Source organism: Agelaius phoeniceus, chromosome 1, assembly GCF_051311805.1.
Source record: "Agelaius phoeniceus isolate bAgePho1 chromosome 1, bAgePho1.hap1, whole genome shotgun sequence".
NCBI classification, from domain to species: Eukaryota; Metazoa; Chordata; class Aves; order Passeriformes; family Icteridae; genus Agelaius; species Agelaius phoeniceus.
The window spans coordinates 107201678-107219572 of NC_135265.1; the positions used below are offsets into that span (position 1 = coordinate 107201678).

General features: G+C 39.8%; 2 protein-coding genes across 3 annotated transcripts in view; one reads left to right on the forward strand and one right to left on the reverse strand.

Annotated features, from left to right (window-relative positions):
- RMC1 (regulator of MON1-CCZ1) lies at positions 1-17012 on the forward strand. 2 transcript variants are annotated; one of them, XM_054627691.2, is made up of 20 exons: positions 6-353; positions 2975-3051; positions 4351-4435; positions 4795-4851; positions 5973-6059; positions 7250-7390; positions 8983-9086; positions 9547-9636; positions 10282-10387; positions 11669-11780; positions 12788-12832; positions 13245-13298; positions 13607-13735; positions 14079-14185; positions 14922-15041; positions 15240-15317; positions 15480-15584; positions 15670-15738; positions 15889-16114; positions 16835-17012. In XM_054627691.2, the coding sequence occupies exons 1-20, from the start codon at positions 117-119 to the stop codon at positions 16912-16914; spliced, it is 2109 nt and encodes a 702-aa protein (XP_054483666.2). In that variant the 5' UTR covers positions 6-116; the 3' UTR covers positions 16915-17012. The 2 variants fall into 2 exon arrangements, with proteins under 2 accessions (XP_054483674.2, XP_054483666.2); XM_054627699.2 differs by lacking the exons at positions 8983-9086; positions 9547-9636; positions 10282-10387 and having other exon boundaries at positions 1-353.
- The window catches only part of NPC1 (NPC intracellular cholesterol transporter 1), a 26572-nt gene continuing 25604 nt past the window's right edge, over positions 16928-17895 (reverse strand). The window contains exon 25 of the mRNA XM_054627672.2: positions 16928-17552. Coding sequence (XP_054483647.2) covers positions 17470-17552 — 83 coding nt within the window. The 3' untranslated portion in view covers positions 16928-17469. The remainder of the gene's footprint in view (positions 17553-17895) is intronic.

Genomic DNA, 17895 nt, shown 5'->3' on the forward strand with positions numbered 1-17895 from the left:
CGCTCCCGGTCCCTGATCCCGCTCCCGGGCCGCTGCGCCTTTAAGCCGGGAGCGCCCCGCGTCACGCGCGAGGGGAGTGTAAACAGGAAGCGGCCGCCTGCGAGCCGGGGTGGGCAATGGCTGCCGCCATGGGCCGCGACCCGCCGGGGCCGGCCGAGGACGAGGTGCCGGGAGCAGCGGCAGCAGCAGGAGGAGCAGCGGGAAGAGAAGGAGGAGGAGGAGAAGAGGGCGAGGGGCGAGCGCGGGGCGGCGCGGAGGCCGGCGGCTGCTACCTGGCGCTGTGCGCGCGGCCCGTGCACTTCGAGAAGGCGAACCCCGTGAACTGCGTGTTCTTCGACGAGGCCAACAAGCAGGTGGGGGCGGCGGGACCCTGCCGCGGGCCGGGCCGGGGGGCCGGGCCTGGGGGTCAGCCCGGCCCGCTGCTGCTCCCGCCTTGGCTTTGGTTCTCTGCCCGGCTTTGGTTCCCTCCCGTCCCTCAGCCGCCGGGCATGAGCCCAGTTGTTCCCCTTCAGGACCTGTCATCGTGCTAGAGGCGGTAGAATTTTTTTGTTTTTCCTTTACCGATTTATTAGGTTGGGTTTCACCTGCCTTACTCTCACTGCCGTAAGGTCTTTCTGGAATTCATCGGAGTCAGCACTTTTCCTTTCTGTTCCAAGTGTCCCCACCTGACTTGCAAACTTTGTCACTTTGCTCTTAGCTTAATTTCCCTGGATTTTTTACATCTTTTTAAATTCCTGAAATTCAATATATTCATAAAAAATTAATAATTACAGCTTTCTTTGTGGCACAGACCCAAGTGGCTTTTTCTTGGCTTTTGTGCTTTTAAGCAGGTTCTCCTTAATATCCATATGGGCTCCTGAGAGTTCAGCTCAGTACAGCTAAGATCCACAGGCTGTTATGAACCTTACACAGATGTGGGTACATTCCACTGTCTAATTCCTCTATCTGTTCTTTGACCTCACCATTCATGGAGTCAGAACCTTCAAGCTTTCTTCCCCATGTAGCTGGCATGCATTGCCCCATGTGTGGACATGATCAGTGGCATGTTTGGAGAGGGAGCAATATTTCTGGGGTGTGTTTCTTGCTGTTGCACTCTGTTCAGAATGATTACAGAATCATTTAGGCTGGAAAAGGTCTCTGAGATCATCAAGTCCAACCTTTCACTGAACACCATCTTGTCAGCTAGACCAGGGCACTGAGTTCCACACCCAGTCTTTCCTTAAACAGCTCCAGGTGCAGTAACTCTACCACCTCCCTGGGCAGAATATTCCAGTGTCTAATCACCCTTTCTGCGAAGAAATTCTTCCTAATGTTCAACCTAACCCTTCCCCAGCACAGCTTAAGGTGATGTTTTCTGGTTCTGTTGCTGGTTGCCAGGAGAAGAGGCCAGCCCTCACCTGGCTGCAGCCTTTTTCAGGGAGCTGTAGGGAGCAATAAGGTCACCCCTGAGCCTCCTTTTCCCCAGGCTAAACAAACCCAGCTCCCACAGCCACTCCTTATAGGACTTGTGCTTCAGACCCTTCCCCAGCTCTGTTTCTCTTCTTTGGACACACTCCAGCCCCTCAATGTCCTTCCTGAACTGAGGGGCCCGGAATTGGACACAGCACTTCGAGGTGCAGCCTCACCAGTGCTGGGTGTAGGGGGACAATCACTGCCCTGGTCCTGCTGGCCACACTATCCATGATATAGGCAGGATGCCATTGGTTTCTTGGCCACCTGGGCACACTGCTGGCTCTTGTTCAGCTGCTGTCATCCAGCATCTCCAGGTCCTTTTGCACTGGGCCACTTTCCAGATATTTCCTCTTATAAATCATTATCTGTGAGGGCCACTTGAAATACCCTGTCAGGAGACACTGTATCATAGTGTGGATGTGATATAACTACATAGAAACTGGTTGTTGAGAGCTCACTTGAAATAGTCATATTTTCCAGCGTAAATTTATTTCTCTGTGTTTTCTTGTTATATAAAATAGTTTGAATTCCAGTGTGTCTCTGAATCAGTTGTAACCAGTATTTCAATGACAGTTTCCCATGTGAGAAATGTGTCCATGCAATCTTCTTATCTTGCAGAGATTAAGAGAGTGTTACCTTCTTTTTCTGTCTCCATAATACTAAAAATAAGTTAAGCTAAGTATTTATCATTCTAGTAAGGCTGTGGACTTGCTTGCAATTTATAATCTTGATATGTGTATTTCCTGCCTGAGCATAGCAGACTGGCAGCATGTCTGATATTACAGAAAAATGCCCCTGTCACCCTGAGCCCTGCTCTGTGTGCCTAGTGCTGCTGCACATACAACAAATGCCAATAAGGCATTTGCCTGATGTTCTTTTTCCAAGCTAGGTATAATTTATAACAGCATGACTTTTTTTTTTCTTTTTCTTTTTTTTTTCTTTTTTTTGGCTATCTTATTTTAGCTCAACACATGTCATATCTCTAGCAGGTTTTGTACATATATGTATGTGAAGCTGGGCTAAAGGAATTCTCAGTTGTAGGGAATATTGGCTGAAGCTCCTTAGGTAAAATATGTTGAAAATCTCTATGAAAATCTATTACTATTAAATTATTCTATTTAATAACATGTTCTGACAGGATCAGGCTCTGGGTCATTGAGTTACATCTCTTCCAGTCCCAAAGCTGAGGTCCTGTTTGTTTTAAACAATGACCTGATGTCTTAGATACTTTTACTAGGAAAATATAAAAGAAACAAAGCCAAGATAAAGGTTTATAAAGATTTTTACTGATTTAACGTGCCCAGTAGTTCAGAATATGCCTGCAAGACTGTTGCTGTACCATGCAATCTGACAAGTCAAGTAAACTTGGAATTCCAGATTGTCTCAGTGTGAACTGTTAGATCTGCAGAAGAACAAAAATTCTGTCTAGTAAAAAAAATAAAGGTGTGGCTTATACAAGAGGAAGCAGGTGAAGGTTATGACTTTGAAAGAGTTAACTATATCTTCCAAACTTTTTTTGTAGGTTTTTGCTGTTCGATCTGGTGGAGCCACAGGAGTTGTTGTTAAAGGTTTGGAGGATAGAAATCCTATTTCCTTCAGGTAAGGCACCTTTATCTTGGGATAGAATGATGCAATCTTCAAATTATGTGGTGGTTGGTCCTGATCCACTGTAATTCAGGCATAAAACTGACAAGTAATTGTGATCATATTTTGACTTGTTCTTAGATATAATCTTGCAATTAAGAGGGTATGCTTTTCCTTCCTTATGGTCTTCTGGGGGGAAAAAGTAATTAGGCTTTGACTTCTTTTTTTTAAACAACAGTCTTTTATTATAACATGCTATACATATGAGAGAGTGATTCCTAGAGCAGCAATGACATATCCAAGGATACAGTTTAGCAAGTGATGTCTGCAATTCAAGCACAATGTCCAAACCTAGATGTAGGTTTCTCATGTTCTATTCCTTGTTTCATCTGAATGGGCTTCTTCTATGTCTTCCATTTCTTGTGAAAACATTTTTGCAGAATTTGACAACAGTAAACTATTTTATATATGTCTCTGTGAAAAGTGATGGCTCTTTGTACTCTGCTGTGCATAAGTAAGGAGGTGTTCCTTTATTCCATATCAATCCAAATATGGATGAAGCAATTTGTAATCAAAATGTGTTTACTGTGATCTCTTGGATATTGCACAGGGCCTGTCCTGAAAGTTGCTGGGTTTATTTTACTTTTTTATTGGATTACACTTGTCAATCCTGAAGGAGCTGAAAATATTTAGTAAACTTCATGCTGTTACAACTATTTTCATACTTGACTGTCTCTCTCTTTGGCCTGACTTAATAACATTTGCTGGAGGAACTATATATACCTTATTCATGCCAATCGTGCTGATGCTTGTTTGGTAAGAATACTTCTAAAATTTATTTTAGTGGTGTGAAAACAGCCTCACTCTCTTTTAACATCAGAAGTTCTTCCAGAGGCTGTGTCCTAGTGGGAAAGGAAGGAGGCTTGAGTCAACTAGCAGTAGTTCTGGAAGTTACACAGCAGATTGCAGGATGCTGGTGTCCAGAACTGAGGATGCAGGTTTGGATAGTCCCACAAGTCTTCCAGTTCCACATCACAGGCCAACAGAGCTGAGCATTTGCAGTGATTTCAGGTGCTAATTTGTGTGAGCTTAGCCATGATTCTGCAATGGATGTGTTCAGGACTCCTGAAGAGCGAGCTGCCAATTGCTGTCAGTCTGGATTTTGAATATATTAGTCAGGCAAGAGTAATAATCTGTATTTAACAGCGTTTGCATTACACTTTTTTTTTCTCCATCATTGTCTTTTTTTAGGGTATATTCTTTAAGAAACCATTTTAGATTATATTTCCGTAACTTCTGTTTCTTTTTGTATAGGATGGAGGATAAAGGAGAAGTGAAGTGCATCAAATTTTCCTTGGGGAACAAGATTCTGGCTGTGCAGAGAACTTTGAAAAGTGTGGTAAGAAATGTATACCATGCAGCTAGGGAATTGGAACTGGAAATCTTCTACTTCCAGGGTAAAATTCTTTGAGACAAATATTCAAGAAGTCTGTTGGCTAGCAACAGCTGTAGTGAAAATTCCTCCATCATTCTGAGAGGCTAATCAGGCAGCATTGTTGTCTTGCTAGTATCATCATTTAAACAAAAAGTGTAAAGGGGAACCAACTCTGGCGAGGGTGAGGTGGAACAGAAGGTTTTCTTCTGTGTATATATTGCATCTAAGACAATTTGATAAACTAATATCTATCCTTTGCTATCTATGTATGTATCTTGTCTGTGCTTCTTAATTGCTAATCCACTCAATGGATGTTTTTGCAGGATTTTTTGAATTTTATTCCAGATAGCCCTCAGCTAGAATATACACAGGAATGTAAGGTGAGTTAAATGCCCCAACCCTAAATGCTTAAGTGAAACTCTGATGTTAGTTAGGCTGGTGACTACAAGAGAACTAACTGAGGTACCTTTCTAAACACTAACATCAGGGAAATGAGAGATGTCAGCACTGCTGTCTGTTGAAACTGAGTGAACAAACAGGTATTAACCATACCAATAAAAACTTCCCTGTCTTGTGAATGTAATTGTTTCCTAGAGGGATCAGAAATGCTGTGGGGGCAGCAAATGTCAAGGTTTGATAAGGAGAAGAGACAAAGTGCTGATGATACAGAAACAGTGGACAGTGATTATATTAGTGCCACATATGTTAATGTGGATGTTCTTTCCTAATGTCACTAATCAGTAATAGTAAGCTAGTAAGTAATAACTAGTTTTCTTATTATGTTTGCTATTTTTTAATAATCCTTCTAATTATTGATGATCATTTACCAGAAACAAGTATCATTGTCATTGCTTGATATTTTCCAACTTCTAACTAAAACAAATTACATTTTTGGGTAATAGAATGCTAAAGTAAATTTTTATACATCTGATTTACACAGATCCTTTAATCCCTGTTGTCTTTAAAGTTGAAACACTGTCTGCTTCATTATTTAGGATTATGAGTTTAAGTAAACCATTCTAGCAAAACCTTTATGGTAATGAAACTTCTGAGGGTAATAGGAGTAGATTCCGAGTGAAGTCATGGCAAGTTTTTCCATTTAGTTTTTAGTTTTTCTTAACATCTCTTCCTGCTTTTCATGTCAGGAACTGGTTGAATTGGCAGTAGAATTTGAAGCAGAGGAACTTAGTTTTATCTTGGGTGAAAATAAAATTTGATTGTATAATAAAATTGTAAATCTTGTATAATTGTATAATAATTGTAAATCTTACATGCTGCCAAAATATCTGGGTCATACAGTAATTGTGTTCATGTGTAGTTTGGGAATGCTTTATAAAAGCAGCTGATACATGCTGGGTGTCAGGTTGGCCAAAAGTATTGACTCCAGAGACTGGATACCTAAATTGCCTTTGGTCTTGTGTTCTTCATTTAGTAATATTAGCTTACCTGAATAGTTAATTTTTCCAAGTAAAAGAGTGTTTGTTTGCTTTTTTGTAAAAAGACAAAGAATGCCAATATTCTAGGATTCTGCTGGACAAGTTCTACAGAAATTGTCTTCATCACAGATCAAGGAATTGAATTCTACCAGGTAATACAAATAACTCCCGTAGGACATGCTTAGAGATGTGAAAATGTAAATTTGTAACAGCATATTTGAATTCTTTTGTTGTCTCTGTAACTGAGAAAGTGTGCTGCTAAAAAAGCAATTTTTGCTATTTGGCTTGCAGACTACAATTTAAATTTTTTTTTAAGAAGAATACATTTTTAGGTCAGGGCAAATTTATCATTTACAGGTTTTAAGACGTTGTATAAAGGAGTACTCAACTAAGCCTTGGGAACTCTAGATTAAGAGATGCTCTTGGCTTATATGGAAATGAGTATTTAAATCTAATGTGAAATACTACTTCACACAAAACAAATCAGCATTGGGGAAGATGTGTAAATACTTAAAAGGTGCCAAAGAACTAATAATTGACCAGCTAGTACCCTTCTGCAACTTGTAGCTTTCTCCTGTGTTGACCTCGTTGAGTCCCTTTATGTAACATGTAATTTCCTTTGCACGTGTTTTTAAAGATGTCTGATGAATAAATAACTCTTTCTAACATTCATGATGATGGATATTCAAACACTTCCTAAAAAAAAGGTGTGCACTTTTCAATAGTTTCAGTCCTAGAGCTACGACAGAATGTTTCTCATGGTTATTGTTACTAATAACTAGTACTAAAGAAAGTAACTGAAAAAGCAACATTATTTCATGCTGATTGAGGGGAGAATATATATTTAGCACCTGAAAGGCTTATGAATGTCAACCCTGCAGGTAAAAGGACTAAATCAAATAAGTGTCCTTTAAAAGATACGATATTTAAGCCCTTGAAATGAAGAGAATTGATTTACATACTTGTTAAAATAGAAAAGATTAAGGAGGCTGGGGAATGAAGGCAGCAAGAATATTGTTAGAAGAACTTTTTAATAAAACTTCACTAGTTGTATCAAGCCACGTGTTTTCTCCACTGTGCACAGAACTTATACCCAGATCTGGATGAGTGGGAAAACACAGCACCTTTAGGCTCATTAGTACTTGATGTGTATTCTTTCCTTAGCTACAGTAAAGTGGGGCCTCAGCTGTAATTGTCAGGTTTCTGATTTTTAATTCTAGCACGGTAATTGTCTTTACATGTGTCTGTTTCTTGCTTAACATTCCTTTCTCCTGTGCATTAATTACCATTTATGCTGGTGGAATCCTGATGGTAATATAATGCTAATATTCTGTGTTTCTAGGTATTGCCAGAAAAACGAAGTTTAAAGCTCCTGAAGAATCAGAGTATTAATGTCAATTGGTACATGTATTGTCCAGAGAGCTCTGTTATCCTTCTTTCAACCACTGTCCTTGGAAATGTCCTGCAGCCATTCTATTTCAAGGTAAAGGGATATGTTCCAAACTTGTCATTTTCACTTTTTCCTTAACTGCTTCTTCATCCAAATGTTCTATTGCTTGAATTTCTTCCAAAAGGTGCATGTGTTCATATCCTTTTATGACAATAAGCAAATCTATCACGTAGCTTCTATGTGATGGCTTAGAATTAGGTAATTCACTCTTTCTTACATGCTCTTTGGGAAGATGTGTGTCCAGACAGGGCTGGACAGTTGACCTTGAGAAAGGAAAGAAAAAATCGGTGGTGACTCAATATTTGACAACTTAAATGTCTTTAAATTTTTTTTTCACTAAAATAAGTATTTATGATTTACTTTTAATATGAACATTTGCTGTCTGTAGTATGATAAAGAAAAAATAAGAGCCTTTCTCTTGTGATTATAATTATAACCTCCCAGATATGGATGAAAAAGAGATAAAAAAGGTAGCACTTAAGAAACAACTGTTGTCCCAAGCCAGAGGGGGCTTTGTCTACTGTAGTTATTTCTTTTGGTGTTCTTTGCTGTGGGCAACACTTACTGTTACTGGGAAAATATTTTTCTTTTTGTCTTGGAAAAAGTGTGTTGTGAAAACCAGAATCTGTTTTCAGTTAATGATGCAGTCAGGTGATTTTAAAAATTAGGAAAAGAACTACAGTATTTGTCTTGCTCCTGTCAATGGATTAGGAAGATTTCTGTGGGAGTTTAAGGGAAGAGATTGAAAAGCATCTTACTCACATGAGTTTCCTGGTTTGTGTTAATCTTGTGTAGGGTCTGTACTGCATCCTGAAATGATGTTTCCTTAGGTAGCTGGGAGGAACCTACTAGCCTTTCACAGTTTTCTTTTTAATAATTTAACTTAGGTTATGGTTCCCCCTCCTTCACATTTTGTGTCAAATTGTAGGTTGAAGCTAAATAATTTTTATCTTGTGTTCAGAAGGTCATATTTAAAGATCTCCTGAGAAAGGTCCTGTACTAAAGCACTTGAATATAGAGATCTAGCAAAGGAAATAGTTCTGTAGTATTCACACTTCACTCTCAAGAATGAATCAGTAAGAATAGGAAGTTAATTTCAGTAGAAGCTTTGGAAACTGTGAAAACTTGCTTAAATATGAATTCCATAGAAAAGAGGAAGAGGAGAGTGGAAGCCTTGGGCAGGAGAAGAGATGTGCTCTAAGTAGTAGGCAGGAACTAAAGGAGACTGTGACTGGTAGGAGGTAGTGATATTTTCTCCTTCCCAGGAAGCAATTTTTAAGAGTTGGAGCATATACTTTTCTGGAAGAGGGAAAGTAGGTTAAGAGATCTGAGATCTCCAGACCAATTGTACTTGAGATTTGAATATATATTTTTCTTGACTGAATTGAAATAGAAATATTTTTGTAGCTGAAGTCATAAAATGAAGACGATAAAGCTTCTGAAGTTACAGAAGTGTGTGTTGAGAATCACTTGGGGTTTTTTTTGGGAAAGCAAGCACAAAACCCTTTCGTTTAGGCTATGACCGCCCTTCGCCTCGTGGGGGCGCTGGTGATGCAGCGTTTGGGCAAAGGCGGCTCCTCCCTTTCGGTTCAGGTCGTGACAGTTCTTGTTCTGCCGTTCTACAGAGTGGGACCATGGCAAAACTATCAAAATTTGAAATTGAGTTGCCTGCAGCACCCAAGTCATCCAAGCTCAGCCTTTCCGAAAGAGATATTGCTATGGCTACAATGTATGTATCTCACTTTCTTGGGAAGGTGGGGCAGTTTGAGAATGCTGAAAGAAGGGAAGGACATTACAATGGTTGCACTTGTTTTAGCAGTGCTGTTGCTTTAAAGCACTTCAGTTACTGCCTTGAACAAAGCATCTAAACAACCCTCTTGGGGCAAGGTGGGGAGGGGCAGCAAGTGGAGAAGTCTTACATGACATTGTTCTGGATTACCACAGAAATTTGGAGAATGTTTCATTTCTTTGTTGAAATTTTGGTAGAGGAATCGTTCACAGATGCCAGACTTGATAAATCACAATGCATGGCCTATACTCATGCAAGTACTGTTTAATCTTTCACTTTTAATTAAATGATTACCTGACTTAAAGTCAAACATTTTATCCCAGAAGAAGGGATGAGATCACCTAAGAGACTGGTAGAGCTCTTAATTGAAAAGAATGCTTTAATCCTGTTGTCTTGTTAGATACGGGCAGCTTTACGTTCTCTATTTGAGGCATCACTCAAGGACTTCCAACAGCACAGGAGCAGAAGTAGTGCTCTATCACTTACCCAGGTAAGAGCAGAATGAAGGATGTTAGTGGCAGTTCTCATCTGTGTCAGTGTTGTGGTTTAACCCCAATTGGCAACTAAGTACCACCAGCTGCTCCCCCAAACCCCTGGTGAGAGGGGCAGGAAAATCAGAAGAAGGTAAAACTCAGAGGTTGAGATAAAACCAGTTTAATAAGTGAAATAAGGCAAAAAGTAATAATAGTAGTAGTAATGAAAAGTGCACAGAGGAGGGAATAAAACCCATGAAAAGCAAGTGACACAGTAACAATTGCCACCCAGCCTTTCCCAAGCACTGATCTGTGCCTCCTGGCCAACTTCCTCCACTTTATATACCAAGCATGATGTCCTAGGGTATGGAATATCCCTTTGGCCAGTTCAGGTCTGCTCTCCTGGCCCTGCTCCCTCCCAGATTGTTGCACACCTGATTGCTGGCAGAGCTTGGGAAATCAAAAAGTCCTTGACTTAGAGTAAGCAGTGTTTAGCAACAGCTAAAACATCAGTGTCTTATCAGTGTTATTCTCATATTAAATCCAAAATACAGCACTGTACCAGTTCCTAGGAAGAAAATAACCTGAGTCCCAGCAAAACTAGGACAAAAAGACATCTTATTGGCTTGTTGACCAGTTCTCATTTCTCTTTGTTTCCATAGAGAGGGCTCCTGTAAGAAGACACATATTTTAAAGCTGAACAGAACTGGGAAGTTTGCACTGAATGTAGTGGATAACTTGGTGGTAGTACATCATCAGGATACTGAGGTCTGATTTATTTATATTGTGTTGTGCCATAACTTTGGGCAGTTAGGGGCAGGTTTTAATAACCTAATAATTTAATTTAGAAATTATTTGGGCTTAGATTGGCCAAAAGCCAGCGTATTTGCAGGAAGAAAACCAGAACACTGTAAGAGATTCAAATTTATCCTTTTATGCTGATGGGCTAACATGTAATTAGGGCTGCTGGTAATGCCTGCTTTTTTCTTACACTGTTTTTGCTTCTTGTCAGCTTCTTATCATGCTTTGCTGTTCCACTCTGTAGGCTTTTAAGGCATTATATAAAGAAGTAGAGTTAAATGAGATACTAAATTATCAATCCTGGGAAACTTATCATATCACAAACATTTGAATGAGAATGTTTCTGTGACACAAACATAAGCTCCTTTAGTCTGAAGTCCTGGCTCTCTGAAAACTTGTAAGAACACAAATCTTCTTGTGCATCTGGCAGCACAGGTAAAACTTCTTGTCTGTAGTCCCAGCAGCAAGGCTTGGTCAGTGGTTAAGGTAAAGTGGTACTCTGCTCTTAACTTGGGAAAAGGCTTGGACTTCTTGTATTATCTTCTCTTGGAAACTTCAAGAAGTGGGGCATATCTAATCCTTAGGAGGATTAGTTGATGTTTCAGTTATATTTCATGTTAGTTCTACACATTAGTATTTAACCCAGAGCACTTTCTCCCCACTGTTTTGGTCAAGCTATAAACATGACTATAGAAACCAAGAAAACATTACTCACTTTTCCTTTGGGAGACACCAGTAATTGAAGTGTCACTGGCACTGAAAGCAAAGCTGCTTTCCCTGGTGGTCCATACTGGGTAGAAGTGTTAGTGACTTGAGTTGAACAAGACTAAATGGTAGAAGTATATCAGAGGAAAGATAGACAAATTTCCTCAGTGTTTGTGCAGTGTCAGTCAGTGCAAGACAGACTGAGAGAGACTCTTTTCTAGGGTATGTAGTGACAGTTCTAGGGGCAGTTGTTTTAGACCAAAGGGAGAGGGATTTAGATGGGATGCAGCTTTTTACAGTGAGGGTGGTGAGACCCTGGAACAGGATTCCCCATTGCTGAAAGGGTTCAATGCCAGGTTGGATGGGGCCTTGAGCAGCCTGATCAGTGAAAAATGTCACCAACCCGAGTATATCCCTTCCAACCCCAACCATTCTATGATTCTAAGAGAGAATACTAGATGGAAATGTGAAAAGCAGACTGAATGCATGCAAATGGGTGGTGATTCACGTTTGTCAATACTAACTTCCTCTTTTTAATTGCAGACTTCAGTTATATTTGACATCAAGCTAAAAGGAGAATTTGATGGGTCCACAACCATCCATCAGTTTGTTCTTCCACCTCGATCAATACAACCCTATCAAATACCTGTAGCAGGTAGAACCACTATATAATGAACAACCTAACACTTAGCAAGAGTACTTAAATGCAATAGCTCACATACAGGAGTGCTTCAGGTTACTAACACTTCAGTTATACATATTGGAGAGGGTGAGGAAGGAAGAAGGTAAGAAGCAATTGAGCAGAAGTTGGTGTTCCAAATGTGTGTGCCAACTACAGAAGAGTTGCTGTTTAAGGCACACATTTCCTATAGTACTTTGCTTTTACACTTGAAAAGTGTTGGGTGTGGGGAGTTTTTTGGCCATGGCTCTCAAAGCTTGTGGGTGCTCAAAAGCACTTCATGCTTTTCTGGCTTAAGTCAGGACTGTGTGACTTAAGAAGCTGGAGGCTGAAAGACAATACAAGCTCAGAATCAAGTTTGGGACCAGTTTAATGCTACAATCAGTGTTAGGACTCCAGTGCTTAGATTCTTCTTGGATTACCTGTCTGTTCTCCAGTCCTAGAAGTGTGACAGGTAGTTACCCTCAAACTGGGAATATAGAAATAGCCTGAGCATAGTTTCACTAGCAGGTGAGAAAGCAGTGAGGTTCTCTTTGTAGAAGGAAAATATGCTTCTATACAAAAAGATTGCACATTAAAAGTTCTAACATTTGTTAGCAAGTATGATAAATCTGCAGATGCAGATTTGTATTAAACAAAGGTTAGGATCAGAATGTACCAACCACTCTTCCTTTTAAAGAGTATACATTTAAATACAGTAAATGGAATCTGTGCATTTAGAATTACAGTACTAGAGCTGGAATATTTCTACATGCATTATTTCACTTGGCTGAGAAACAAAACAATCATGTTTTGAAGGATTTATTTGCCTTCTCAGTGTCAGATTTTCTTTGTAGACCTGGCTACACAGAGAAATGCATCTTTCTTTTTGACTACATGCTAGAGTGTTACAATCCATATTTACCTTTTCAGCATAAAATACTTGGTACAGGAGAGCTGCCAGAGTTACCACTGTTCTTCACCTGATGTTCTTTTTTCTGCAGGCCCAGCTTCTGTGACAAGTCAGGCTCCTGTTCCATGTAAACTCTGTATCCTTTAAATCCTCTCAAAAAGTAAGAACCTCATTCTATGTAACAAGCAGGGAAGAAGGTAGCATTTGTTACCTTGGTTCCTTAACAGAGCAGTTTTAGCTGATTATGCACATTTACTTCAAGACAAAATATGCTTCATAACAGCCTCATAATGCTTTCAGAGAGTTGTAAATAGTGAAGTCTAGAATAATACCACATTTCCTGATTATTTGAGACGTGTATGAAATTATTGAATAGGTACACCATAAAATTGAAGATATCATTGTAAGAGCATGGTTCAAAGCCTCAGGAGTAGAAGTGACAATAAATGGAAGTATGTTAATGGGATCTGCTTCTCTATAGTAAAGTAAATTCAGGAGAAATAGTTTAGCATCAATGTTAATATAGGTGTTAAAACCTTAACATTTAGATTCTTCTTCTTGGATTGTCTTTCAACCTGATATTATCATCAGTGCAAGTGAAGGTAAGTGGTGAGCTCTTGGACTCTACAATATTCAGTATCAGGATGGCTGGTTTACATTTGCAGTGCACAAAGCAGCTTAAAACTGAAGGGACTTACTAGGTACATCTGCTGAGTTGATTGCTCTTGATAGTGTTAACTAGAGGATTAGCTATCTCTACCACAACTTTTCAAGGGTAATGCTGCTCTAAAATATGGGCTTAGAAAGGCAAATAAACAATCTCAATGTGTTTTCATTTAAGGGTGGAAAAGTTGTATGTCTAGGCTATACTGTACAAGACAATTCACTTTGTTTACTCCTTCAAATCAAGGTTACCTCTGGAGTCTTCAAGTGAAACTTGAACCTGTAGTTAACCTCTTGCTAGATAAAGGAAAACTAATGGATTTCCTTCTTCAAAGAAAAGAATGCAAAATGGTTATCCTGTCTGTATGCTCTCAAAGTAAGTTCAAGTGTGTTTTCTGTATCTTGAAAGTACAATACTGCTTATTCATAAACACTCACCCAAGTTAGCTTAGCTGTTCTTAGATATGAGATCACCTCTGAAGCTGCCTTGGTCCTTGGGATGTCATTTGCCTCAATGACCCTCAGTCACTATTCTGAAGGAATGTAACAGCATGAAAAATTCAACTTTCCCCCCACTTCAATTCAAATACACCTGACATGATTGAAAGTATTTCTTAAAAGTTAAAAATTAGATAGAGACTATAGATCACCTTTTGAAAAAGGCAACTTTCATGTGCCTGGTTATTTCTCCTCATAGTTATTTCTTTTTATCTTTTCAGTGCTCAGTGAGCCAGAGAGAGGATCACTGTCTGTGATTGCAACTGTTTTTGACAAACTGAATCATGAATATAAGAAGTACTTGGAAGCTGAGCAAAGCTATACAATGGTAAACCATGTTAGCTATAGCAGCTTACAGAGAGAGGACAATGCTCTTTGCTTTTCAGGTGGCATCAAGGTGAAGGCATGCTCCTTTCTACTTAGGAAATTTGGGCTTACCTCAAGAGGTCCTGACTGCCTCAGTCTCACAAGTAAAAGTCTACCATAGAAAATGCACTAAGACCCCCACTTGACACTTGTGTGGCCAGTGCTTGACACCTGTGTGGCCAGTTAACTCATCTCCAGAGTGATGAGTTAACATACTTGAAAGTATGTGCTTGAAAGCAGAGAGAAGGTAGAAGCTGAAAAAGCAAGTCTGAATCAATACCTACTACCTTGGTTTCCAGAGCACTGATTTCACTGCACACTGTATCATGGCATAACAGGCAGTCCTGATACATCTGTTACTTCTGTTAAAGTACCAAATTCAACACTAACTCAGAGTACAGTCACATACTTAAAACTCTTCTAAGCCTGAGGGCCTGTGTCAGTGTAGTTAGATTCATCTCCTGGCTTTGAGGTGTAAGAGCAGCTGTATTTATATAACTTTAGAAAGAAGTTTTAAATTTAATGTGAAATCCTCACTGAACAAGATGCATCTGATATAACATGACCACAGATATGAATTTCCTTGTTAACACAAGTTTATAATTGTGTTTGAATCAGAAAAGAGTCTGTACAATTGAGACTGACTCAGAACTGTACTACATTAGTTTTCTTTTTAAAAGACCTTTTTTTCCTCCTAGGTGGTAGAAACAGGCCTGAGTAGAAGTAATCCACTCCTGAAACGTCCTGTCCGCACTCAAGCAGTTATTGACCAGTCTGATATGTACACACATGTTTTATCTGTTTTTACAGAGAAGAAGGTAAGTTAATTTTAAGGAGTAATGAAATAAATTTGAGGGCTAATTTGGCAGCAGTCTCAGATCAGACAACCTAAGTTGATGGCTTGAAATTGGCTGCAGGAAGCTTTGTAAGGATTAGGGTATTTTGATGCCTATTCTTATGGGATTATTAACAGAGAAGCCATGGAAATTCCACCTAACACTTGCTTCTTTGTCCAGGAAGCACCTCACAAGTTCACTATAGCTGTCTTGATGGAATACATTCGCTCTCTCAACCAGTTCCAGATTGCAGTTCAGGTAAATCACTTAGGTGCTAAGTACATTGCCCCCTTCCATGAAATTACATGCAGTTTTAGTCCAGTCCTGGTCACATGTGTAAGTTCTATACAATATTGACTTGTAGATTGTAAAAACACATATAGAGACATGCCTTTGATTGTATTCTTCCTACATTCACAGCACTACTTGTATGAGCTGGTCATCAAAACCCTTGTTCAGCACAACTTGTTCTACATGCTCCATCAGTTTCTGCAGTACCATGTGCTCAGTGACTCAAAGCCCTTGGTATGTAAGACAAGTAGCTCCAATAAGCTGGTGAGGGAGGTGGGAAGTCTTCAGAATTTTAAGGTTATTTCTACTTTTGCCTTAGGCTTGTCTCTTACTGTCCCTGGAAAGCATTTACCCTCCTGCACATCAGCTCTCGCTGGACATGTTAAAAGTAAGCATTTCTGACTCTAGTAACTCCATGTCACATGTGGGTTGTTAGACTGGTCAAACAGCTTCCCTGACCAGGCTTGAAGTCATTATCTAGCATCAATCATTTCCATGCATTAGAAGCATTGCCTTACAGCTGTGATTGACTTCACAGAGACTTTCCACAGCAAATGATGAAATAGTGGAAGTTCTGTTGTCCAAACACCAAGTTTTGGCTGCCTTGAGATTCATCAGGGGTATTGGAGGACACGACAGCATTTCAGCCCGCAAATTCCTCGATGCAGCAAAACAAGCAGAGGATGAGATGCTTTTCTACACCATATTCCGATTCTTTGAACAAAGAAACCAGCGGTTACGAGGAAACCCCAGCTTCACACCAGGTAAGCAAGAAACAGTTTGACCAAGATATTCAGGTGTGCAATCCAGTTGAGCCTGTATTAGATGATAAAAGTTTGGGCATAGTTTAGCCTATATTTTATACTCACCTTTAAGCACAGTTCCAAATTAACTTGTCTTACTCCTTTGTCTACTGCACCCAGGAGTAAAGAGGCTGAACTAAACATAAACTTGCAGATGAACCTGTTTGACTTGCATTTGCTCTCACTGCTTGGTTAGCAGAGCCATTATCTCCAATTAGTGCTTTCTTCTGAAGTCAGTAACCAGGTTGGGAAACCTTTGAGTTCAATTGTCTATTTCCACTAATCACAAAAATTCAAGGCCTGTTTTATGCTACAGTTCTTTCATTAAAAGCCAAACCAAACTGCTTGCACCAGCAACATGTTTGTAACCACCAGACATTCTGTAGGTGCAGAATCCCACCCCACACTCTTGCATCTTGACAGTAAAGGGTTCCCATGGCTGTGAATCTGCTGGTTAGATCCATGAAGTAGATCAAACATCTGCTTCACCTCAAGAATACCAGTCACAGGACTGGAAATACCTCAGTATTCCAATACTTTCTGTTTGTTCAACTCTGGTACTCAAACACATGAAAGATAAGAATTAGTACTGATAAATGAAGGTAAGTGAAACTACACAATCTTGGTACTCGGTTTGTGAGTTGTAATGTGAACATGGAACTTTTTTTTTGTTTCCTGTAGGTGAGCACTGTGAAGAACATGTCACCTTCTTCAAACAAGTTTTTGGAGAACATGCTCTCATGAAACCCACAACATTCTGAAAGACTCTTCAACTGAAATGTATAAACTTAATTTATTGCATTTAAGTAGATTTTTGAACTACAAAATGGCTATTTTATAATAAAGTATATACAAGACATTTTGGCAAATAGTACTAAAAATATTACAACTTGTGATGGCTTCCCCCTAAAAATAGAGACAAAAATTGCATTGACCTGCATTTAAAATTAGTGTCAGTGGTTTAGCAGTCCATTCTCATACACATCACCTTAATTTTATTGACAAAATGCTATTCAACTCTCACTACAGCTGGTTTAGGTTTCTGAAGGAAAAAGATGCAACCTCTTGAAAACAGAAGTGTTTTAGTAATCTTGTTAATGCATCTAGTTTTATAATACTGTTACTTGAGCCACACTTAGCATTTCCTGAGTTTAAAGCTATGTCCAAAGCTGCAGCTGGTATCTTCTAGTTGAATCTGTGCAGGAGTCAAGTCTGTGGTGGTTACAGTGTGATAGTCATAGAACATTGCTGCGCTTCAGTTCTTAGGAGTTGGGCCTAAGCCACAGTTCAGGCAGTCCACTGAACACTGTTAAAAACTAGAAGTAGAGGAGTCTCTCGCGTTCTGTACCTCTGGTCCTCTCTTGTGCAGCACGAGTTTTAGCTTTATTGACTGATGGGCCTGAGTGAGAGAACACAGTTACCAAAGGCTCCACATTTCAGCTGATCAGTCATCAGGAAGCATGCATGATCTTACTGTCTAGGCCTGCTTAACAGTCAGAAATATGCTTCAGCTCAGCTGTTAACAGCTGTCAGCCTCAACAAAGGCAGTGGGAGATGAATCCCCATCAGGCAAGATTGTTTCTGCAAATGCAGGAACAGTGACCCACAGGAGGTTTGCTGCTTCCACCTACCATCCTGTCCCCAGGTTGAAACATGCTAATCATGCATGTTTCTCTGGGACAGCAGGCACCTTCACAAAGCAACCACATGGGCCAGGCAGTGGTTGCTTCAGTTCAGCAAGT

What these genes read in the sequence shown, in the direction of transcription:
- RMC1 (XM_054627691.2), top strand. Translation starts at nt 117, where the DNA reads ATGGCTGCCGCCATGGGCCGCGACCCGCCGGGGCCGGCCGAGGACGAG. An exon ending in TATCATCAGTGCAAGTGAAG is followed by an intron (nt 13,299 to 13,606) that starts GTAAGTGGTGAG and finishes CTTCAAATCAAG; the next exon opens with GTTACCTCTGGAGTCTTCAA. An exon ending in CTGTTTTTACAGAGAAGAAG is followed by an intron (nt 15,042 to 15,239) that starts GTAAGTTAATTT and finishes TTCTTTGTCCAG; the next exon opens with GAAGCACCTCACAAGTTCAC.